At 53.9% G+C, this 17746-nt stretch overlaps 1 protein-coding gene across 1 annotated transcript; it reads left to right on the top strand.

Annotated features, from left to right (window-relative positions):
- Positions 1-3462: 3462 nt before the first annotated feature.
- Positions 3463-16667, top strand: BAHD1 (bromo adjacent homology domain containing 1). Its single transcript, XM_054390593.1, has 6 exons — positions 3463-5077; positions 8946-9307; positions 11172-11331; positions 12270-12346; positions 15364-15455; positions 16478-16667. Exons 1-6 carry the CDS (start codon positions 3472-3474, stop codon positions 16665-16667), a joined length of 2487 nt encoding a protein of 828 aa, XP_054246568.1. The 5' UTR covers positions 3463-3471.
- The last annotated feature ends 1079 nt before the right edge of the window (positions 16668-17746 follow it).

The following is a 17746-nucleotide window of genomic DNA, read 5'->3' as shown; positions in this document are numbered from 1 at the left end:
GCTGAAACGAGGTGGAAGAGCAGGGGCAAAGCCACCTGTGTGACACAGGGGACTTGGGGGTTGGACTGGATGATCTCCAGAGGTTCCTTCCAACCATACCATTATATGACTGATCTTATAGGCATGGAGAGGCTTCTTGGTAGCCCCAGTGTGCTAAGGATGTCTTCAGTTAATTGCTGGCTGAGTTTGGCTTCTTGTGCAAGAAGAATTCCAAACATGAAGGAAATTGGCTGGCTGACTTGATAAGCATCCTCCCAGTTTTCAGAACCTATTTTTCTTCTCAGAAAGACACAGCTCCTCACAGAGCACTCTCCTCCATGGAATCGCAGAATAGCTTGAGTTGGAGGGGACCTTAAAGATCATTCAGTTCCAACTCACTGCCATGGGCCAGGACACCTCCCACTGGCCTCATCCAGCCTCATTTTAAACAGTTCCAGGGATGAGGCATCCCCAGCTTCTCTGGGCAACATATTCCAGTGTCTCACCACCCTCATAGTGAAGAACTTCTTCCTAATGTCCAACCTAAATCTACCCTGCTCTAATCTCAAACCATTGCCCCTTGTCCTATCAAGGTCAGCAGATACTAGCCAAGGAATGCTTCCCATGTGTGACAGGGTGTAAGTGACACTTAGTGTCTCCAGAACATGCTGGGACATCAGGGAAAGCTTTGTCCACACCACAGGGGCTTTCAGTTGCTGGGTCTCTGGTAGTTAATGCACATATAGACAAGGCAATTAAGCGTGGGGGGCTTATTTCAAACAAATAATCTAATTATCAGCTTGATTAACCCTTATCAAATGAACGGTCCTTAGGTTGTTTTGTTCTCAGCACCGCAGAAGCAGTTGGAGCTTTAATTAAGAGCCTCAGAAGTGGCAGAGCAGTGTGGATGGTGTGGATGGGAGGGGGTGTGCCATCAAGGATCTCATTGCAGAGAAGATCAAACCACCCCTAGGTTGATGCCCATGTGAAGATCGACTCTTTGGTGCCAATAGAGGGAATCTGAGTGCTTAATAAACACCATTAAATGAAGCATTTGGCCTGTCCTGTGCTGTTCTCTCATGCTCAGATGCAGGCTTCATTAATTGTCCCAATACCACTCAATTCGGCTGATTGGTAGTGTTTAATAGGTTGCTGTTGCCTGCCTGCCTCCTTCCTGAGCATCACCTACCTGGGTGAGTGGCTGCTCTCCAGGCTGCAGAATTGCTCTGCTCTCTTTGGCCTTCAGAAGAGGAGGCTGAGGGGAAGACCTCATCACCCTGTACAACAACCTGAAAGGAGGTTGGAGCCAGATGGGGTTGGTCTCTTCTCATATGGAGCAGGTGACAGGACAAGAGGAAACAGCCTCAAGTTGTGCCAAGGTAGGTTCAGGTTGGGTATTAGGAAAAATTTCTTCCCATAAAGGGCTCTCAGGCATGGGCCAGGCTGCTGAGGGAGGCTGAGAGTTTAAAAGCTGCATGGATGTGGTGTTGAGGGATGTGGTTTAGTGGCTCAGCATCAGTAATGGCATTGTGAACTCCAGGTGAGCTGCTGGGCTTCATGAGCTCAAAGGTCTCTCCCAACCTCAAGAGTTCTACGATTCCTCAAACATCTGACACAAGCCTGCTGCGGGTCGTTTGTGGGAATTGAGGTCAGAGACAGACCACTTCTGTGATGTTCTGGCTGGCTGGGAAGGTCCAGATAGGTCCTGAAGCTGTCTGGCTTGCCAGTGATGTTGTTGGGATGCTAGGTACTGGTTTGCCAGCCCATGCTTTCAGCAGGTATTTCCTGGTCCAGGTTCTTATCTCTTCCCTTCCATATTTCAGTAATTTGCATTGATTTTCAACAATGACTTGACAGAGATGAAAAGTGAGAAACCTCATGAATAAAACCCCCAGACCAGTACAGGTGAGGGGTGACCTGCTGGGAAGCAGCTCCAAGGAGAAGGACCCTGGTGAACAAGGTCACTGTGAGCCAGCATTGTGCCCCTGTGGCCAAGGAAGACAATGGTCTCCTGTCATGTAGGAAGAATAGTGTGGCCAGCAGGCTGAGGGAGTTTCTCCTCACTCTCTGCTCTGCCCTGGTGAGGCCGCAGCTGGAGTGGTACATCCAGTTCTGGGCTCCCAGTTCAAGAGAGACAGGGAACTGCTGGAGAGAATCCAGTAGAGGCTGAGAAGCTGCTGAAGGGCCTGGTGCATATCTGTGAGGAGCAAAGGCTGAGAGCCTGGAGAAGAGCAGCCCCAGAGGGGATCTGAACAATGCTCAGCAAGGGATAAAGGACCTGTGGGGAGCAAGAGGCTGGGGCCAGACCTTTGTGAGTGGTGCCCAGGGACAGGACATGGGGCAATGGATACAAACTGGAACCCAGGAGGTTCCATCTGAACATAAGGAAAAATGTGTTTGGTGTGAGGGTGCTGGAGTCCTGGAGCAGACTGCCCAGAGAGGTTGTGGAGTCTCTTTCTCTGGAGATATTCCAAATCTCCCCTGGCCATTGTGCTCCTGGGCAAGCTGCTGTGGGTGCCCTGTTGGAGCGGTGGGTTGGACTGGATGATATCCAGAGGTCCCCTCCATTCCCCCATGCTGGCCTTTGGTGAGTGACATACAGATGACTGTCTCTCTTTTTTATTTCCCTTAAATGTATTTTTTTGGGCTTCTCTGCCAAATGCGATGATTTGGTTGCTTCATGTGCGCAGTGCTGGTGCAGGGAACCCCAGCAGCCAGGTTCTAAGCTGGATGGGGATTTGCATGTGACCAGCTCCTCACGTTGGCGGCTCTCTGCCTCAGCCCAAGCTTCTTTGTCACACGAGTGGGTGGACTTCTGCTTTTGTCTTGTCTGAGTGTTTTGGAGAGTGACACCCAAAGGCTCTGCCTTTATCAACACACCAGGGATCAAATTCTTGGGGTTTATTCCTGCCCTGGACCAGCTCTTGGGTTAGCTTTAACAGATCTGATGAATATTTTAGTGCTGGAAGCAGCCTTGGTGTAACAGGGAATGTGCTCCAGGGTGGGAGCTGGGCTGTCCCAGCTGCTGCGGCATTTGCTGTCACCGCCTTGCTTTTAATTACTCTTGTGTTCTGTGGCTTAATATTGAAGCACAGCTCATGGCATCCTGTCTCTTAATTGGCTTAACTGGCCAGCACCCAAAAAGACTCAACTGTGGATGGAAACAGGCTTCCCAAATATTTCCTCATTGGCAGTTGGTGCTTCATGAGGAGATGGGCCTGAAATTGTGCCAGGAGAGAGTTCAGTTGGATGCTAGGAACAATTTCTTTGCTGCAGGAGTGGAACAGGCTGCCCAGGGAGGTGGTGCAGGCACTGTCCCCAAGGCGTTCAAGAAGGATGTGGCCATGGCACCTGGGGACATGGTTTAATGGCCATGGTGCTGGGTTGATGATGGACTGGATGATCTCAGACAATCTATGAGTCCATGGGTCCCTATCAGCCCTATTAACAGATGTTTCCTTCTGTTCCTCCCCAGGACTAGACATTGATCCTATGACGCATGCCCGGAAGAAACAACTTTTCCTTCTGAAGCACCCAGCTGGTTCTGCTGGCCAGACTTCCTCACCGACAGGCAGCAGCAGGATGGAGAGGGCTGAGGCTGAGTGTGATGAGCAGCAAGACGGAGGTGGCAGCGAGGCCCCAGCCTGTCCCAGCGGCTGCCTGGGGACCAGCAAGGCCAAGGGCCTGCACGAAGTGCGCAAGACCTACCCCCTGCGGCGCCGGCTGCTGCCCTCAGTCAGCAAGAAGACCTGCAAGGTGCTCCTCACCAGGCTGGAGGACGTGGCTGTCTCCCTGTCAAAGCAGGCCCAGAGCTGCCAAAAAAAGGACCTTCCCAGCTGGATGGAAGGCTTGGGACCTGCACTCTTCCCCGAGCCCGTGGGTGCAGGGAAGAGGAGGGATTCCTCCGGGGAGAAGTTCAGAGACAGTGCTGCGGGAGTGGGGCAGGAGCCCCGGAAGCGCCGCCTGGCCTCGCTCAACGCCGAGGCGGTGAACAACCTGCTGCTGGAGCGCGATGAGGCCGCGTGCCCCGGCCGGCGCCTCCGCAGGGACCCGGCCCGGGTGGACTGCATGCCCAGGGGCTTGCCCTGCAAGGCTGGGGACAGCTGGCCCACAATGGGCAAGGCGGCGCTGGCCAGACCAGGCAGGGTCAAGAGCCGGCATGAGCACAGCCAGAAGTGTGGCAGCTGCGACCAGGTGCCGAGTGAGGGCTTGGAGGATGGGGCAAAGAGGGAGGATAGGGCCATCCCCTACCATCCCACCCCAAAGAGGCTGGCCAGCCTGAATGCCACAGCCTTCCTGAAGCTGACTCACGAGAAAGACCAACCCCTGAAGCCAAGGAGTAAATCAGACGGAGACGGCAAGTCCGAGAACCACTGCTTGAAGTCAGTGCTCAAATGGGCCAAAGCTGGTAGGAAGAACTGTGTCAAGGCCAAGAAGGAGGTGGCTGGTTTGAAAGTGGAGGGTCAGCGTGGCTGGCAGGGACTTGCTCTAGGAGCTTTTGGGAAAGGAGAGCAGCAGGACTCCTCTAGGCTCTATGGGACAGTGGAGCCTGTCCCTTACGAGTCGCTGTCTAGCTCCTATGCCAGCACAGAGGGTTTCTACCACAGACTGCCTTTGCTCATGGGTGGCCAAGCTTCCATGAAGCCAGAGTATGGAAGACCTGGAGAGAAGTCCCCAACCCCCAAACAGGAGCTTCATCAGCCTTCCTTTCCTGTGCAGCAGTTCCCTCCCCTGCCCATGCCTGGGAACCATGCGGACTGTGGGTGCCTCTTTGAGTCCTCGGATCTGCCGCCGCTGAACGGCTTTTACGTCTGCTATGGCCAAAGTGGGTACAGTGGCTACCCCCACTGCTCTCTCTACCCCAAGGACCAGCTGTCACAGCCTGCTGCCTGCGAGGGGCTCTTGGTGTCACCCAGCTCCTTGCCCTCGGGTGCTCATTTCCAGCCATTGCACTGGTGTAGCTCCCCATACTGCTGTGGGGAGGGCACAGCCATCAGCAGCTACAATGTTTGCGGGGTGCTGCAGGTGCCTGAGGGCAGGGTGGGCAGCCTGCACACAGGGCGCAGCACCTATCCCTACAAAATGCCTTTTGCAGCAGGTAAGGTGCAGAGGGTGAGCAGTTCTTGGCAAGGAGTCAAGGAATGGGTTCGGTTGCAAGGGACCTTAAAGCTTATCCAGTTCCAACCCCCCTGCCATGGGCAGGGACACCTCCTGCCAGCCCAGGGTGCTCAAGGCCTCATCCAGACTGGCCTTACACACCTCCAGAAAGGGGGCAACCTATTCCCACCACCCTCACTGTCAAGAATTTCTTCCTCATCCGCAGTCTCAATCTCCCCTCTCCCAGCTCAAAGCCATTGTCCCTCATCCTGTCACTCCCAGCCCTTGTCAAAAGTCCCTCCCCAGCTCTCCTGGAGCCCCTTCAGGTACTGGAAGGCTGCTCTGAGGTCTCCCTGGAGCCTTCTAGCCTTCTCCAGGCTAAATAGACCTAACACTCTCAGCCTGTCCCCATAGGGGAGGTCTGGCCCTCTGATAATCTTCATGACTGCTCCAGCAGGTCCATGTCCTTCCTGTGCTGGCGACATCAGAGCTGGATGCAGTACTCCAGGTGAGGTCTCGCCAGAGCAGAGTAGAGTGGCAGAATCACCTCGCTGGTCCTGCTGGTCAAACTCCTTTGGGTGCAGCCCAGGACACAGTTGTCTTCTGGGCTGCAAGCACACATTGTGCTTTGAGTTTTTCAACTGACACTCCCAAGTCCTTCTCCTCCAGACTGCTTTCAAGCCAATCCTTGCCAAGCTTCTCTTTGTGTTTGGGATTGTCCCAGCCCAGGTATAGGACCTTGCACTTGCCTTATTGAACTTCCTGAAGTTGGCATCTTGGTTGGTGTTTCTAGGAGAAGGTGGCTGAGGGAGGGCTATGGTTGCCAGGCGGCAGGCTCAGAAATCCACCTCTCACCTCCCCTTCCCCTATCCTGAGCCCTGAGGGGTTTTGCCACTGAAAGGTCTCATTGGTGTGGAAAGCAGAGAACTGGTGAAAGGATTTGGGTGGTGAGAAGGTGATTCATGACTTGTCATGTTGGAGCTAACCACCTAGCTTTGATCTGTGTCAAATAAGTGTGGCTGAGCTCCTGCCAGCTCTGCAGGACCCCTGCCCATGCTGCTGTGCCACTCTGAGCAGGGGGACTCAGCACCTGGGGCTCAGTTTCTCTTCCCTTCTCTAAAGCTTGCTCTCAGGACCAAGGCATCCTTTGGAGGGCCCTCCAGCAGGTAGGGTTGGACTAGATGATCTCCAGAGGTCCCTCCCAACCCCTACCATTCTGTGATTCCCAAAAGCTTATTCCTGACACTGACGTATCCTTAGAGAGTCTCCAGCACACTGGGCTGATTTTCTCCTCCCTTCCCCAAAGCTCACTCTCAGGACCCAGGTGTCCTTGCAGAGTAGTGTGAAGAAGCAGTGCTGCCTTGGTCTTTAGACTCTTACTGGGTGGGCGCTGCAGCCTTGCAGTTGTTGTAGATGAGATCTGCAGGGCTGTAGTGATTCTGTGGAAGGCTTCTGCTTGGGCAGGTGCTTGAATGTTACCCTGGTGATACAAGTGCCAGTGAGGCTGTGGGTTGGGTGAGTGGTGGTCCTGTCTTTGTTCTTGATGTCTGAAAGTGAGACCAGTGATGGTGTCAGAGGTGCCCCAGCTGTCTGCCTGCCTCAGTCCTGTCCCCACCCTGATTTCAGACTCTGCTTTATCTCAGAGCTTTGCCTTTCTGGTGGCAAATCTCTTGAAATTGGGGGGTGGTTACCAGACACCAGGATGTTGGCTGGGAGCCACTCAGCTGATGCTGCAGGATCTGGCCCTTGGCTTGGCTGAACCTCATCCCATTGACCTTGGTCCATTGATTGCAGCCTGGCCAGATCATTGCAGAACCTTCTCACCCTCCCACCCAGTTTAGTACCATCTTCACACTAGCTGAGGGTGCACTCAGTCCCCTTGCCCAGATCATTGACAAAGATGTTAAAGAGACTTAAGCAGCCATGAGCACACAGGTGGTACAGACAAAGGATGTCTTGGAGCTCAGCCCTCCTTGTGAGCTCCTGGGCTCTCTGGTGCTGGCAGGGGCAGGACTGGCTTCAGGGACATGTCTTTCCTAGCTGGGTGTCACCCTGCTGCTGAGACCTTCCATGGTGTGGTTTCTTTCCAGTGAGCAGCTCTGATTTAAAAGCCTGTGACTTTAGAGTGTTGAGTAGATTGAAGTGCACAAGGAGGTCCCCTGGAGCATTAACAATGAGAAGCTGATTTTTGGAGACATGCCTTTGGAATCACATCCTTCCCTAGACCTGCTGAGAAGCTGCCCCAAGGAGAAGGACCTGGGAGTGCTGGGGGACAAGAAGTTCACCAGGAGATGGAAATGTCTTTGTGGCCAAGAAGGCAAATGGTCTCCTGGGGGGCATGAAGGAAAGTGTGGGCAGAAGGCTGAAGAAGGTTCTCCCTCTGCTCTGCCCTGGTGAGACCACATCTGGAGCCTTGAGCCCTGTTCTGGGCTCCCCAGTTCAGGAGGGTCAGGAAACTACTGGAGAGAATCCAGGGGAGACTACAAAGAGGCCAAGGGACCTGGAGCATCTCTGTGGGGAGCAAAGGCTGAGAGCCCTGGGGCTGAGAGCCTGGAGAAGAGCATCCCCAGAGGGGATCTGAGCAATGCTCAGCAAGAGCTGAAGGATCTGGGGGGGGTGAGAGGCTGGGGCCAGACTCTTGTCAGTGGTGCCCATCAATAGGACAAGGGGCAGTGGGTACAAACTGGAGCCCAGGAGGTTTCATCTGAAGATGAGGAGAAACTTGTTTGGTGTGAGGGTGCTGGAGGCCTGGAGCAGGTTGCCCAGAGAGGTTGTGGAGTCTCCTTCTCTGGACAGCTTCCAACCCCCCCCCCAGCCACCGTGCTCCTGGGAAAGCTGCTGTGGGTGCCCTGCTGTAGCAGGGGGGTTGGACTGGATGGTTGCACCATGCTGGGGTTTGGGGAGGAGTGTGGTGTGTCTTGGTCTGGGAGCTTTCTTCCTGCTGACAGCAGGGAGCTCAGCCCCTGTTGGACATTTTGGTCTGGATTGAGGGCTTGCTTTGTGCCTCCTGCAGCCTGTGAGGAATTCTGAGATGCTTTTGAGAGGCAGCCTCAGCCAAGCTGCTGGCCTGGCATGGTTCAAGTGACTGCTGTAGGGACAGGGCTCTGCTGGAGACAGCAGCCTGCATCATCTTAGTTCCTTCTCTTCACCTTGTTTCATGTTTGTGGAGCTAATTTGGAGAATCTCCTCAATTTTCCCTGATCAGGGGAATTTGGCTGTTGGAGAGAAGGTCTAGCAGCTTCTGCTGGTGTGGTTTAATCCTTCCCAGCCTTGGGATAAGTCTTTGATTTCCTTTGTGCTCATTGACAGGCTGGAGCTGCTTGGCACCTGGCCAGGCTCCCGTGCCGTGCTGGTGGGTGCTGCCCGGGGGGGCTCAGCTGGCTTTGTTGTGGCATTGGCAGCAGCCTGCTGGAGCAGCTCAGGCTCAGGAATGGCTTAGCTCTTGGAATCCATTGACAGTACAAAAGGAAATTACAACCTGCAGGGTCTTTACTGCTCTCAGAGAATGGTGGGGATGGAAGGGACCTCCGTAGATGGAGTCCAAGCCTCCTCCAAGGCAGGGTCACCTTGGACAGGTCACACAGGAATGCATCCAGGTAGGTCTTGGAAGTCTTCAGAGGTGGAGACTCCACAACCTCTCTGGCAGACAGTCTGTCCAGAGGCTGGACACAATACTCTAGCTGTGGCCTCACCAGGGCGGAGTAGAGGAGGAGGGAGAACCTTCCTCAACCTGCTGTCCACATTCTTCGTCATGCTGTATAAAGCAATAAAGGGAGTTTTGGGGGAAGGTGGTGGGAGCGTTGGACAGCCTGGATGGCAGTCATCTGCTGTTCCAGGTGGGATCCCTGTCTCTTCTTCCCTCCTGCCAGAAGGCTGCAAGTCTCTGGACCAGCTGAACCTCACAATCCCCATGGCAGGACACCCCGCGTCACCTGCCCACCCGCTCTCAGGATGTCCTGTACCCAGCGTGCCACCGGCTGCAGAACCTGTTCCTCACCTGCAGACCCCCAACTCTGACCCCCAGAGCACAGCCCGAGAATGTCCACAGAGCTCCAAGCCTCCCAGCGGCTCCAAGTCCGGGCTGCGGAACGCCCCCGGCTGCCTGCACGCCTCGGACAGCAAGGCCGCAGGGGCTCATTGCCACCCCAAGCAGCAGCGCATCGGCAGGAGGAGAGCCACCAATGGCTGGATGCCCGTGGGCACCGCCTGTGAGAAGGCTGTCTACGTGGTGGTAGGTGTCTGGAGAGCTGCAGGGATGAGGTGGCCACCACCAGTGCTGTGTCTTCAGGAGAATAAGGCCCTGAGAGTCTTTTGGGTCCTTGCTTCACGGTGCAGGTGGCCACAGGGTCCCTGCTTCAGGGTGCAGGTGGCCACTGGGTCCTTGCTTCAGGGTGGAGATGGCCACTAGATGCCACCCAGAACCTCTTGCCCAAGCACAGTGTTTTCTGGCTGCTCTTCAAGGTCAAGCTGCTGTTTGTGTCCTGTGCCCTGGCAGTACCTTGCACATCATGACTGGCAGGGCAGGAGGACCTGCTGCTCCTCTGCTAGCATCAGCTGAAATGCCACAGTGATGAATGCTGCTCGCTTCAGCCTTTGTAGGGGTGGCACCAGTTATACCTCTGAGTCCATCACAGAGGCTGTCCTCCAGCTGCCTCCTCCTGGGTTGTGTCAAACCTGTGTGAGAAATGAGGGAGGTTTTGGCCTTGTTAGAAGGAGCACTTGTCTAGAGCTGGCTCTCTTGAGGCTGCTCTTCTCACTGGTGGTGTCTGTCAGCCCAGCAGGGATCTTCTGGAGAGCACAGAGGGCTGAGACAGTGTCCTGGCTCCCAGGGGGAATTTTTCTGGTACCTGATATCTTCGTTCTTGTCTCTTCTCCAAGTATGTCTTGTCTGTACTTTCCCATTTGTTGTGCTCAGGGGCAAAAAATGGCTCCTGCAAGATGGGACATTGCAAACCTGCCTGGAGGTGTTCCTGTGTGACCATCTCAAGGTGTCCCTACCTTGGCAGGGGGTCAAACTCGGAGATCTCTGGAGGTCACTTCAGACCACTACTGTTCTGTGAAGCTAGAGATGAGGTTTTTGCATCCACAACTTTGGCACTCTGGGGGAGCAGCACACCCCTCATTTCCTTAGGTCCTGGCATGAAATGCTTCCAGCTCTGCCTGGGTTATCTAGCAGAGGTTAAACCTTTCCTGAGATGAGTTTTTAGAGTGAACAATAAAACAGCCCCCTCCCAGTTCGCAGTCCCCAAAGTGATCATTTTGTAACACCAGAGGGTACAAAGGTGATGTCAGCAGTGTCATCAAGCAGAGCTTCATGGTGTGGCCTCTGCCACTCCCTGCCCTGCTCAGGTGAAATATTTCCTTGTTCCTTTGTTTTCTGATAGTGTATCAGTGCACAGCACTGCAAACATGCCCTTGGAATAGGAAGGAAATGCAGACCTGCAGGGAGGCAGGAGAAGTGGTGATTCTTCTGAAGGTCAGGATGGTTTTGCCTGCAGAGCTGAAGCAACAACTGGGCTGTAATTAGAAATAAAGATCAGAGAGAGCTGCCTGTGAGACCTGCTGTCCTCTGGCAGGCTGCTTCTCCCTGACAGACCATGCAGGAGGAATAGTTGTGTCTTGGTTTGTTCAAAAGTGAAGGCCACCTGTGACCTGTCAGCTCTCAGATGCTGTTCCTCAGTGAACCTTCTCTGGCTATGATGTTCTTAAAGAGTTTGACATAGAATCATGGAATAGGTTGGGTTGGAAGGGACCTTAGAGATCGTTTAGTTAAACCAGCCTGGTGGGAATGGAGATGCCATGAGTAGTCTAATACTGTGTGACTTCTCTTGGAGTGGAAGCACTTTGCTCTGAGGAGCCTTAGGTATGTTTTCAGCAGGACCAAAGATGTCCTGGATTGGGGTAGCAAACGATAAATAACTTTTTATCAAATCATGGAACCATAAAGTTGGGAAAGGCCTCTAAGATCATAAAGCCCAACGCCTCCAAGACCCAAAGTGCCACATCCACTGTTTCTGAACACCTCCAGGGATGGTGCCTGTTGCAGGGCTGTGCAGCCATGGCAGAGCTCAGGTGTTTGTGTTCCCCTGGTGCAGAACGAACCGGAGCCAGCTGTTCGCAAGAGCTACCAGGCTGTGGAGAGGGACGGGGAAGTCATCCGGGTGCGGGACACTGTGCTGCTGAAGTCAGGGCCCCGCAAGAAGTCCATGCCCTACGTTGCCAAGATCTCGGCGCTGTGGGAAGACCCCAAAACAGGTAGGGTGCCTGTGGGGGCTGCACTGCTCAGGGCTTGGTGAGGGTGAGCTAGAGCCTTGTTAGGCTGCTCCCCTGCTGCCAGACTTGGGGGTGAAGAGGAAGAGAGGAGCTCAGTGTCATGCATCCTAGGACCTGGAGTGCTCTTTAATCACCAGCCTGGGACTGCGCAGCAAAATCCTGCTGGTCTTGAAAGCAGAGGTCTGGCAAGGGCCCCTCTTAGCAACAGTCTCCTTCATCATTTTGTTGCAACAGATGTCCCAGGAACTGCTGCTTGCTCACATGTTCCATCCAGCAGCTGGGCTGGGAGCTGCTGTGGAGCACAGGCTCAGCTGCAGAAACTCCTGATGGGACCTGGGTGGGGAGGTAGTGACTGGAGGAGTGGTTTTCATGTCAAGGTCTCCTGTCTGACCAGCGATACCCGAGCCGAGGGAGCTGTGCCAAGTGAGGTAAAAGTACAAGGCTTGCTGAAAAGCAAAACATGAAATAAAGTTAGGTGTAGAAGAAGTGGCCAGCACAGGGTGAGACCCATCGTGGTCCTGCCATCCTGCAGTTCTGGCACTAACCTGGGAGCTGATGCTGCAAGCACTGAGCTTTAGATGAGCATCTCCAGCTTGTGGTCTGAATGGATGCTGTTGTCAGGTGGAAAACGGAAGAAGGTTGATTTTATTAATTTTTTTTTTTTTTGTTTTTTTTTTTGTATTGGGTTTTTTTCTTTTGGTGTCTAACTGACCTCCTTGATGATGTAACACAAGAGGGGGCTGAAGGTGTCAGGGAACAGCAGTGTGGGTAGCTTCACTCAGCATGAAATCTTGATCATGGCACAGCTGCCTCTGCCTGGGCTCAGGGGGGTGGCAGGGATGGAGCAGAAAGGGGGTGGTGCAATGGGAAACACCAGGAGAAAGCTGAGGCTTGATGTTTTTTGCTGGCTATCCTTGCAGGGGAGCTGATGATGAGCCTGCTGTGGTACTACAGACCTGAGCACACTCAGGGAGGCCGCAGCCCCAGCATGCACCAGGTGAGCCAGTCTGTGTTGGGGCAGGGGGTCCTGCTAGGCTTGGGGGTCTGCAGCAAGAGGGATTCACCTGAGAGTCATAGAATCATTAAGGTTGGAAAAGACCTTCAAGATCAAGTCCAACCATGACCCAACTACCATGACCACTAAACTCTATCTGGGAGAGCCACATCTGCAGCTTCTTGAACACCTCCAGGGACGGTGACTCCACCACCTCCTTGGGCAGCCTGTACCGATCCCTGACCACTCTCACAGCAAAGAAATTGTTCCTATCCAACCTAATATCCAACCCAACCTTCCCCTGGCACAATTTCAGGCCATTTCCTCTCAGCCTGCTGTTTGGAGGGAAGCAGAGCTGCCTTGGCTCTGATGCAGCTGTTCCAGATGTGTGGAGCAGTGGGGTCCTATTCGTAGGTCTTCCCTAGAGTCACAGAACTGTTGAGCCTGGGAGAGACCTTTGAGATTGAGTCCAACCTGGAGCTCACAATGCCACTGCTGCTAAGCCACTAAGCCAGGGCCCTCAGCCCCACACCCATGAGTCTTTTAAATCCCTGAGGGGTGGTGACTTCTCCACCTCCCTGGGCAGCCTGTGCCAGTGCCTGAGAGCCCTTTCTGGGAAGAAATTGTTCCTAATATCCAACTCGAACCAAGTCTGTTGAGTGGTGGGGTCCTGTTGGTGGCTTTTCCCCAGCTTTTTGTCACGTGGGAGCTCTGGGCTGTAACACAAGCTGTTGCATTTGCTGCATAGCCAACTCTTAAGTTTTACTGTTTCTCCCTTAAACTCCTGTGCAGTAAGTGCCCATTTGCTCTGTCTGCTGCCTAAGGAGTGAGCTCACCCTGCATCAGAATCCAGTACCTTCCTAATTCACCCAAAATGCAGAGCTTGGTGCAGTCTCCCACTGCAGTTCTGCAGGACACTGTTACCTGTGTCCTGTGCTGTCTTTTTCTCCTGAATCCTCAGGCTCCAGAAGCTTGTTCTGTGCTGCAGTGGGGCTGTATCCTGCTTCCCCTGCAGAGATTTGGGGTTGGAGACTGACTGGAGGATGTTGTGCCCCTCTAAGACTTCACTTTCTCAAGGGAAAAAACATGTGGGTCATTGAGTTCTGACCCCTTGCTCTGCTTTGCATGGGCTTGTGTGGGTTGACAGCAAGCTGATTTTAAACTAGGAATGGAGAATTTACTGCTGCCTTCAATCTACTTGGTGCATTTCCCCACTGTGCTTTCACTTTTTTAAGTAAAAGGGGAGGAAGGGATTGAGAGCAGCACTGGGGAACAGCCAGGGAATGGGACGTGCCTGACTTCCAGGGTACACATGAGTTTCTGCACCAAAATGTGGTACCAAACTGTACTGCTCTGGTCCCTAACCAAAGTGTGACTGCTTCCAGTTGTACTTCAGTGTAGAGCAAGCCCCAGCAGCCTGGCCAGCAGGAGCTCAGCCAGCTTTCTGTGCATCTGCTTCATTGCACAAGACTCCAAGTGCTGGGACAGGCTTGCTAAGGATGACTCAGATAGTTCTGATGGAAGGAGCAGCAGCAAGGTGTGGCATTTTTCAGTTTCTCTCATTCAGTGTCCCCAAACAGTGACCCTTTGGTGAGTCTTTCCTTCCAGCCATCTTCCTCAGGGCTGTGAGCAGAAACACAGCCTGTAGGTAACACTTCCAGGCTTGTGCAGAGATATCTCTGCTGATCTAACCAAACCTGAAGTTCTGTCAAGTGACTCCATTTGGGCTGTCCCATGTCCAGCAGGCTGCAGAGCCAGCTTCCCTAAATTACCTGACATTTCCCTCCCTGAGCAGCCTTTTGAGCTGAGCTGGGGTGAAGAGAGGGTTGGAAAAGTCTTTGAGACTTTTGACTTTGAGATGAATTCTTTTAGCTTTGAGATGGAGATGGATTAGAAGGCCTGGTCCTGTGTCACAGGGTAGCAGCAAGGACAGCAAAGTGCTGTTCAACCTCCAGTTGTTAACTGTAGAAATGAATCAAGAGAGATTCCTGCACAGGAAAGGGAAAATGAGTGAAGAACACTCCCTGGCAATTGGAGGAATGAGGCCCTAATGAGGTCACAGTTGGAGTCCTGGGTCCAGATCTGGGTTCCCTAGTTCAAGAGAGACAGGGAACTGCTGGAGAGAGTCCAGGGGAGGCTCTGAGAATGCTGAGAGGCCTGGAGCAGCTCTGTGAGGAGCGAAGGCTAAGAGCCCTGGGGCTGAGAGTCTGGAGAAGAGCAGCCCCAGAGGGGATTGGAGCAATGCTCAGCAAGGGATAAAGGGTGGGGGGCAAGAGGCTGAGGCCAGGCTCTTGTCAGCAGTGCCCAGCAAGAGGACAAGGGGCAGTGGGCACAAACTGGAGCCCAGGAGGTTCCATCTGAACATAAAGAGAAACTTGTTTGGTGTGAGGGTGCTGGAGGCTTGGAGCAGGCTGCCCAGAGAGGTTGTGAAGTCTCCTTCTCTGGACAGCTTCCAACCCCCCCTCGCCATTGTGCTCCTGGGCAAGCTGCTGTGGGTGCCCTGCTGGAGCAGTGGGGTTGGACTGGATGCTCTCCAGTGGTTCCTTCCAACCACACCATGCTGGAGTGCTCTGAAAAGTGGGTGGGTGGTACTTCAACTGCTGCCTGCAGGAGCATTGCCCACTAAGTTCGGCTGCTGGGAGCTTCTCAGGAGTGACCACAAGCTGTCCATTATCCTCAGGGGGAAAGAGGCTGAAAGATACAGCTGGTGGTAGCCTCATGGCTGAGTGCCTGTCTGATGTTGACATCTGTGGGAGATGGAGACTTGGCCTCTCAGTGTGTGCTGGGCAGTGCTGATTGAGAGGAGAAAGATCTCTTGATGCTTTGCTCACCTGTTGCTGAGAGAAATTCTTCTGCATACTAAAAATAGGTCCCAAAGGTGTCTGGGTTATGTGAGATGTGTTCTGCCAAAGCAGATCCTCCTTAGAGTCCCCTTCAAGGTGATGTGTTAGGGTGTGGAGCTTGTCCTACCTCCCTGGGGCTTCTGGCTAAGCTGAGTGTCCTCCTCCCTCCTGTTGCAGAATGAGATCTTTGCATCCCGGCACCAGGACGAGAACAGCGTGGCCTGCATTGAGGAGAAGTGCTATGTGCTGACCTTTGCAGAGTACTGCAGGTAGGTGGTGCTCTGACCCTGCTGTTCTGAGCCCTCCAGCACCCCATGCCGACCACCCTGGGCAGTCCTGTCCCACCCCTGCAGACCTTGATCTAGCTGCACCTGGATGAGCTATGCTGCACAGTGGTTTGGTGTTGCTTCCCCCCAGATTCATCACGTGTCTGGTTTCTGTGAGATTTGTGCTTCAGGGGGCTCAGAAATGTTTGTTCTTTTATGACCCTGGTGCCGCAGCATGTGGACATCAGTAGACAGTGCAGGAATGCTCATAGCTTGGAGCTAAAAGTGGAGCAAGGCAGTAGGTCTGTCTGCTGGAGCTGGCCAGGAAGCCAGCATCCTTGGGTGGGTGGATGCTCAGGACAGGGTGAAGATAGAGGCTGAATGGCCACACAAATCCATACTGCAAAACGGTGCTTTGGATCTCCTCAGCTTTGCTGGATGCATCTTGTTGACCCTGCAGCTTACCACAGAGGTGCTGAGGCCCCAGGGCACTCCTAGCCCAGGGCCTGCTCTCTGCATTTCTGCAAACTGCTTCACAAACTCCTCAGGAGCTAAGTTTGCTCTCTTTAGAAAACTAGAGAAAAAGCAAGCAAACAAAACACACACAAAAGCAGCAACCAAGAAAATACAGAATGGGAGGGGTTGGAAGGGACTACTGGAGGTCATCTGCTCTGAAGATACCCAATAGCAATGCCCAAGCAAACACACAGCTTGGCCAAACAAACCCCAAAATGCTAAACAAACACCTAAAAAAGCCCAAATAAGCCTCCCAAAAACTTGTCCAAAAAAATATCTCCTGTCCTTGGCCAACCACACTTGCACTTGATGCTGAGACACAAACTGTGGGATATAAAACACAGAGTCACAGACTGGGTTGGGTTGGAAGGGGCTTTCAAAGATCATCAAGTGCCAACCCCCTGCCATGGGCAGGAACACCTCTCACTAGCCCCATCCAACCTGGCTGGAACACCCCTGAATGCCAGCCCCCCTACCCCCCCACTCACTCCTGTGCTGTGGTGTTGCAGATTTTGTGCCTTGGCCAAGCGCCGAGTGGAAGGCATCCCGGGCAGGAAGGCTGTGATGGTTCCTCCCTCAGAGGAGTACACCACGCCCCTGCACCGCAAGGTGCCTGAGGACACCGACCCCGAGCTGGTCTTCCTCTGCCGCCATGTCTACGACTTCCGGCACGGCCGCATCCTCAAGAACCCGCAGTAGCACCGCGGAGTGGCCTGGGCGCAGCCAGGGCACGGCCTGGGCACAGCTCTGCACTCTGGACACCTGAACTCTGTGCTGCTCAAAGCAGCAGCACCCAGTGCCCGGCCCTGCAGCACCTGCGGGAGGCCAGCATCGCTTGGAGAGCTCAGCACTTGTGGAAAACATCGATGAGAATCTGCACCTCAGGAGCAGTGTCTGCAGAGCTGGGGGCCTGCTGCTGGGGATCTGTGTCTGTGGATGGAGCCAGAGGGGGATAAAAGCCAGGAAACTGAATCCAGAGCCATGGCTGGGGGGGTGGGATGCTGGTACGGTGCAGGAGGTCGCTTTGGTGCGTTGGATGAGTCATGCTGGGACAGCTGGGTGGTTCTCGTGCCCTGACATGCACTGTGAGGATGAGGCAGAGTCTCTCCTGTGCTCTGCTACAGAGCAGAGTCTCCTCAATCCCACAGGACAGGCTGTGAGGATTCTCAGGTGCAAGAGGAGCTTCAGAATTCAGCCCTTGCTTTGGAAGCTGCCTGGATGTAGAGTGGCCTCATGTGGTGCTTGGAGAGGTTTTGCTCCACCAGGGGAGGAGGTGACCTTTGTTTTCCCCTCCTCTTTCTCTTCCCCTCACCACCCTCTTCTATGATCCACCACCTGGACTGGGGTTTGGCAGCCAGGCTTGGGAACCTACTGCATGGCAGAGCAGAGAGGGAGCCATCAGGGCTGTGGACTTCTCATCCCAGCGTGGTGTCCCAGAGAGCTGGGTCTCCACCAGGGATCCCTGACCTTGCCCTGCAGGATCTCCTGCCCCATGATACACAGCCCCAGCAGGCCTGTGTGTCTCTGGAGCTGGGAGAACAGCATGGGCTCCACTCCTGAGAACCATGTTTCTGAGTCTTACCCTTCCTTTCATGGTGTGGGGGCTGCAGTGATAGAAGTGAGTTTACACTTTCTTCCCAGTTGCTCCCAGTAACACCATTTACAGTCCCTGTTTCACCCCACAGCAAATCATAGAGCCACATAACTGTTGAGATGGGAAGAGACCCCTGAGATCATCAAGTCCAACCGCTTGCCTGGAACTCACAATGCCACCACAT

Source organism: Indicator indicator, chromosome 21 (assembly GCF_027791375.1).
Source record: "Indicator indicator isolate 239-I01 chromosome 21, UM_Iind_1.1, whole genome shotgun sequence".
Lineage (NCBI taxonomy): Eukaryota > Metazoa > Chordata > Aves > Piciformes > Indicatoridae > Indicator > Indicator indicator.
Note: the sequence above shows the minus strand (reverse complement) of the source record. Positions and strands in the feature narration are given on the sequence as shown.